Here is a 6820-nt window from a genome sequence, read left to right as displayed (position 1 = left end):
ACATTGTGATATAAACTGCTGTCCACCTTTGCACTTTGAACAATAGAGAAGCTTCACACCAAAGCATGCCATTAGATTGAGTGGACACTGGGGAATATGAATGAAATACTTGCTCAAATGCCACTTTTGCATAACTCATACATGTCTATACCTTTGCCCTAGGTCATAGTTGAAAATGGTTTTATGAATATTTATTGTGATCCGTTTTAAACTGTATCCTGGACACTCTGTAGACACATTGGTTTGATGCCCTGTGAGTACCTGTATGGTGCATACCTATCTCAGTAGCGATCTGTATTTTCATTTTTATTTTGGTCCTGATATGACACAATTTTAGTGATGTTCGCCTATGCATTGTTAAAACTGAGGCACGCTTCTTTCTGTATTTGGGCATACTCTGGAGATCCATGTAACCACTTATTTTGCATGATCCTCAAAGTACTTCACTTATCAAATGTACTGAACATAGAAGTAATTATAAACCTCATTTACAATTTCAAAAGAACCAGACATCAAGACCATAAATGAATATTTTAATCAAATGTTATTAAACAAAATCTACTTAAAGTTTGTTATTTTATATTATGCATTTATTAAGTCGGCTTTGGAAAACATTTCTTGCTTTTATTTTTTTCTCATATATTTTCTAAATTGAAGACTATATCTCATATTATATTAGTTCAAAGGACATCCAGCATTTTAAGTATGATTTTTAGTTACTCCACAAATACAGACAGAGGAAATAACTTTCTTTCTTCATATTGCCACATGGTTATATAACAGATGAAGATGTTAAGTAAAGTTTCCATAGTTTTCAAATGAATCTAGGTATGTCAGTGCCAGCTGGTAACATAAACTGTATTGTTTCTGTAAATATAAAAAGCATAAAGAAGAATAAATTAATACACTGAATACTAGATGATGCAGCTAACACAGATTTTATATGACTACAAATGTTTTTGTAAAACAGAAGCAAATAATATTGTATTTGATTTAGGATAATGTAAACATAATGTTTCATATGTTTTTGAGTAACTGCAATTTGAAACTAAGATTTGACACAAAAACTGTAATACAATATTTTTATCATTATCTGCTAATTACTATTTGAGTATCAGCAGCACTCCCTGTAATAGGTCCATAGGTGTTTACGAGGTTAACGACTACAAGGGCTTTTTTAAGCCTGTGTATCCCAAATCTCTGACTAGTTCTGATACCCTTGATAAGTGTAAGCAGGGGCTTGGGAGATTAACTATGTACAGGTTACCTGTTTGCATTAGAGAAATAGATGCCAAATTCAGAATGAATTTATGGTTTCCCATCCAATTGTCCAGGTTGCACTTGAATTGGGTTAGGGAGGAACTCTGCTTCACATGGATGGAGAACCTGTTCCATAGACGGTAGTCTCTGGGATACATACCTATCTCTCCAGCAGGTCCTATTTAATATCACAGGCAAGGTTAAAGTCTTTAGAACAGGTAATTCTGGTACTGTTTGTTTTGTGGATATGCAGTAGGTCCATCAGAGTGGGGTCTGACAATGCCCTGTATGCCAGGCATAGATCTCCCCTCAAAAGCCTGGAGGAGACAGAATATAGGGTTAGGGCCATGAGGCGGTCTGCATAGGACATATTACTTACATCCTGTATTCTTTTAGTGAGGAACCTCTATAGACATTCCAATTGTTGGATATGCTTGATTAGGTACATACCAAAGGGGGGCATTGTACTCAGTGATAGGTCTGATGAATGCCGAATACAGTAGAACAATGACTTCCTTGGACTTAGATTCCATACTTTTGTTTTTAAGTTGTGCAACATAGAATGATTTTCTCACCACTATAGACACGTGATGATCAAAGGCTAGATTACTATCTATGTGTGTCCCTAAGTCCCTGACTACTGGGCCAACTCTAAGGGTGTGTTGTCAATATGATAGTTACCAGGGATAGATGACTTCCCAAAGGATACTATTATGCATTTCTTGGCATTTAGTTTTAGTCCATGACTCTGACACCAGTTGTTTGTCTGTGTAAGCCCCTCCTGGAGAACATTTGTGTCGGTATGAGATTCAATGACCGCTCCTAATTTGCAGTCATCTGCAAATTTAGTCAGCCAGAGACCATTGACAATGGCCTTGACTTCTGAGAAGTAAATGCTTAAAAGGAGGGATCAAAGGACTGATCCCTGAGGGACTCCAGTTGTCACTGGCCTCTTTGTAGAGATGGACTCCCCAATTGTAACTTCCTGGTCTTGTCTGTGAGCCACTTGGCTATCCACCGGGTGAGATATGGGTTTGTACCTAACCTCTTGAGTTTGTCAACAATGTCTGAGTGGGATATTGTGTCAAATACCTTGACCAGGTCAAGGTAGGCAGTGTGAACGATTTTGCCCTCATCCATTGCTTTAGTGACCTTCTTAAAGAAGTCCACCAGGTTAATTAGGCATGATCTGCACTTTACAAAACCAAACTGGGTTGGGTCCAGTGTGTGGAGGTTTACTATATCTCTATTGATCATCTCCATGATAATTCTTTCCATGGCTTTACATATAAGACTAGTGAGACTTATGTGTCTGTAGTTTCCAGGGTCTGTAGATGGCCCACTTTTTTGCAGAGGGATGACTGTTGCCTTTCTCCATTCATGAGGCATGAAGCCTGCTTGGAGGCTACAGTTAAATAGTAATTCCAGAGGCCCTGATAGGTCATGTTTCATGCTATTTAGAAGGCATCCTGGGATATTGTCTGGGACCATTGATGCAATGTTCTTGGTCTTAGAAAGAGCATTAACAACCTGTTCCCTAGTTGATAGTAGGGGGAGTTATATTTGATGATATTTCCTGAGGGAAGGTTGAGGAGGTCGATAGAGGAGTAAAGTTGTAACTGAATTTATCAGCCAGGAGGTTTGCTATATCTTTTGGCTCAGTATAGGTGGCTCTATTTACAATGAGCTCTGCACACAATTGTGTATTGCCTTTGAGGTTGTGGGCATGGCCAAAGAATGCTTTGTGGTTGTCCTTGGCCTGGAAGGCCAAACGTAGCTCAAATTTGGCTTTGGTAGACTTTATTTGTCACAAACCAAATTCAACATAAAAATAAAGAATAAATGCCAAACTGGATTCGGTCCAGACCAATGGGTGACACTGAAAAGATACAGTTGCTGAATAGAATAACAAAGTTGCAAAGTATATATTCCAAATTGCAACACTTTATTTAAGCTCAATCCACAGGTTTTTCGTCAGCCAAACGCCGACTTCTTCAGAAAACCGGAAAACACTTTTAAAATCAACCACATGGTTTAACTACATCCTAAAATATCACATGATCCCTTCATTTGTTCAAATCAAAAAACCTTAAAATACATTTTAAACGAAGTCGCTAACTCAATACATACGTATAAACCAAGTAAACAAACGAAGCAGTATTTACAAACCCATCAAGAAATAAGGTATAATAAAACTATAAAAAAGGAAATAATAACAACAACATTCCAACTAGAGCCCATTACCCCACACATTACTGATGTTAAATAATCCAGATAAGCTCACCTGGGTGGGCTATTACCAAGGCTCATAGCTCTTGTATTTATAAGTAGAGAACTAACTTTGTTCGCACAAGAATCCACTACTACAGACGAGCCTGAGTAAAATATATATATCCCCTCCCCTGATGTCCATTGCACAGCTACACAAAAAACAAACATATTTCCTTTTTTATAGTTTGCTATTCACAGTATGTACACTGTGTTAGTTGAGGTATTGGAATTTATATTTCTTATGAGATGATTAGACTGTGGTATAGTGTGGGGAACTGGATCAGTGTGTGAAACCAAATTAGCAGGAATAAAAGTTTACTTGGAATGTCTGATGAAGATGCTTAGGAAAAGTTTATTTTTACTTGTGCAATAAACATAATCGGACAGCATGATCCCTTAGATTCCCATGTTACCATTTCCAGTCCTCGTCTCTTTCACTCTTTGTTACAAACTTCTTCACACTAAAAAACGCAACTAAAATGCAAATATAAATATCATTAGCACCCTGGCCGCAAGACTCAATATTACCAGTACCATATTTTTCTCAGTAATGAAGTGGTTTTAGTTTAAAAAAAAAACATGTCACATTCATTCCTTCAGTCAATCCCAGCTTGTTAACTGCATTGAACCTCATCTGCCACATCAGTTCTTGTCTCTCCAATAAGGCTTCTAAATCACCTCCCCTCTTAAAATCCATAGTTACCCTTTCAAAACTGAAAATTTAAATCTCTTAATTTAATCATTTCTTACTATGCTTACCTAGTGCATTTTTTCATCTTCCTGTTTTATAACCCTAACATGCTCTGCTATTCTTTTGCTAAATTTACAGCTGGTCTACCAATGTAGATGCTTTTATGTTTTGCATTATGCATGGTATACAACCTTGTTTGCTTCACAAGTATATCTTTCTTTTATTCCAGTGGTGTTACCAGTTAACAAATTAACCACATAAAGACTACCTACAACCTAAACATGCAAAAGTCCCATTAGTTTTAGGTTTCACCCCTTTATCTGCCTGTCTTTTTAGTGTGCTACCTTTTTCTAAATAATTTTCAATGTTTTTCCCCTTATATCGACACATTTACGTCCATTTTCAACATATAAACTAAAACTCCTGGCCTTTAAGAACATGCTAATGTATTCTCACAATACTCATAACATGATTACTATCAGCAGTAAACTGGATGAGAATTACAACCTTATCAAATTTTTTACTCCTGCAATCATTATCCAAACCCACCTTAGTAACAGGTGCATAAATATCATCTCCAGTTTCCAAAATGTACATAAACCCTGGTGAAATGCATACATAATGTCCTCAGAGGCAAAAATCTCACGAATGGTAAACACAGACACCAAAACAGCCAGTAGTGCACCACACATCACACTTCTCCATGTCAGTCTCAGTACACATCATCCATCATATGCTGAGCTAAAAATTAAGTACAGTAGAGAATTGATTATCCAACCAAACGTCAATTATCTGAATGCACTCTTCCAAAGTTTTTGGGTAGGAAAAATCATAACATCTGAATTTGTAAATGATATATTTATTCCCTTGTGTGTGTGTGTGTGTGTGTGTGTGTGTGTGTGTGTGTGTGTGTGTGTGTGTGTGGTCTATATTAGATGAACGAACACTTAAAATGTTGAGTATGACATGCTCAACAGCTTTTAAGCGAACGTTCATCTAAGCCAAACCCCAAAATGTCGAAACAAGGAGTTTTGAAAAGTTATAGATGGCCATCCGTTAGGAAGCCAATGGCTGATGGCTAAACTGTACTGTACACCTCACCCCAAAAAAAAAAAAAAATCGACAAACAAAATAAAGTTGGGGTCTTTGCCCCCCCAACACCTCCCCTACTTAAGTATACCAACTCCGAGATCGCACCACAGTGGAGGACTGTCATTGCATTACACAGGGTGAACAATGAGACCGCACCACAGTGGAGGACTGTAAGAACAGCTAGACAGGGTGAACGTTCTGACGTCAACCGTTGGTTTCCTGACAGCTGGCCAGCTATAACTTTTCGAAACTCCTTGTTTTGACATTCTGAGGTTTCGCTTAGATGAATGTTCACTTAAAAGCGGTCGAGCATGTCGTACTTGACATTTTAAGCTTTCATTCATCTAATAAGGAACTGTGTGTGTGTGTGTGTGTGTGTGTGTGTGTGTGTGTGTGTGTGTGTGTGTGTGTGTGTGTGTGTGTGTGTTTTTAGCTTGTACGGCAATAAAATACTCAACCATTTTGTACTTAGAGTAAATTTGTTTTATTTTTCTTGTTTAATGTTCATCAAAAATATTTTTAGAAGTTTTTTATCCGGTTCAATTATATGTTTATATGTTTGATTATGTGAACAGTTTGGTTATCCAAACTACCCTAGGTCCCATTTAGTTCAGATAATTGACTCTCTACTGTAGCCTAGACCTCAAAGCCCTCCAAATTTCACTGGAACAAAGCACACTTAGCAAGTTAGGCCTACCTTCTCACATAGCACAAGGAGCCCCAAAGTCAGGGATGCTGAGCCCGTAAGGCAGGCATCTACCTAATCATGCATTCTTGTTATAGGTGACTCCATTATATGACATACAATTGTAACTTTTACAAGGCAGAATAAGGAAAGAGTGATGGTTAGGTATTTGTTTGTTGCCAAGATCTGTCAGGACACACACACACACACACACACACACACACACACACACACACAGACACAGACACAGACACAGACACAGACACAGACACAGACACAGACACAGACACAGACACAGACACAGACACACACACACACACACACACACACACACACACACACACACCTCTGTTATAAGACATGTGGGTATAAAGGATTTGAGATGTACTTCCCTGGACTGTTTGTAGAGAGATATGATGGAGCTTTGACTGTGTGTCCTAGGCTGGTATGAGCCTAGTATTTAGCAGCATCCTACCTCCAAGGATGATGATGTAATATGAGCAAAAAATAATTATCTTCAGTATTTGGCTATGTTTTTCGTGTCATTTAAAGGGGGTCCAGTATTTGTCAGCCTGCAAGGATAAATCAGTACACCATGCTGCTTCACCAGGGATGGCCTGCATCTGTCCTCTCTAGGATTTCCTTTATTGGCAAAGCCATTGTCCATCCCCATATTGCATTTTTTAGGCAATTCCAACCAGATATACCTACTAACATAAAGAAAACAAGGGAAAATATGAAGGCATTGCTGATCAATGCTAGGAGCCTAAAGAAGAAACTTCACTCCCTATAAGCCATTCTGACCCTGGAGGACATGACAT

The 6820-nt window shown here is 38.1% G+C and overlaps 1 protein-coding gene across 1 annotated transcript in view; it reads right to left on the bottom strand.

Moving 5' to 3' along the window:
- Positions 1–593: 593 nt before the first annotated feature.
- Positions 594–6820, bottom strand: part of LOC122806400 (receptor-type tyrosine-protein phosphatase mu-like) — a 1009373-nt gene continuing 1003146 nt past the window's right edge. The window contains exon 20 of the mRNA XM_044076787.1: positions 594–867. Within this exon, the coding sequence (XP_043932722.1) occupies positions 793–867 (75 nt within the window). The 3' untranslated portion in view covers positions 594–792. The remainder of the gene's footprint in view (positions 868–6820) is intronic.

The sequence above is a fragment of the Protopterus annectens genome, chromosome 1.part1 (assembly GCF_019279795.1).
Source record: "Protopterus annectens isolate FY-2018-M chromosome 1.part1, PAN1.0, whole genome shotgun sequence".
NCBI lineage: Eukaryota > Metazoa > Chordata > Ceratodontiformes > Protopteridae > Protopterus > Protopterus annectens.
This window is presented reverse-complemented; position numbering and strand designations above follow the sequence as displayed.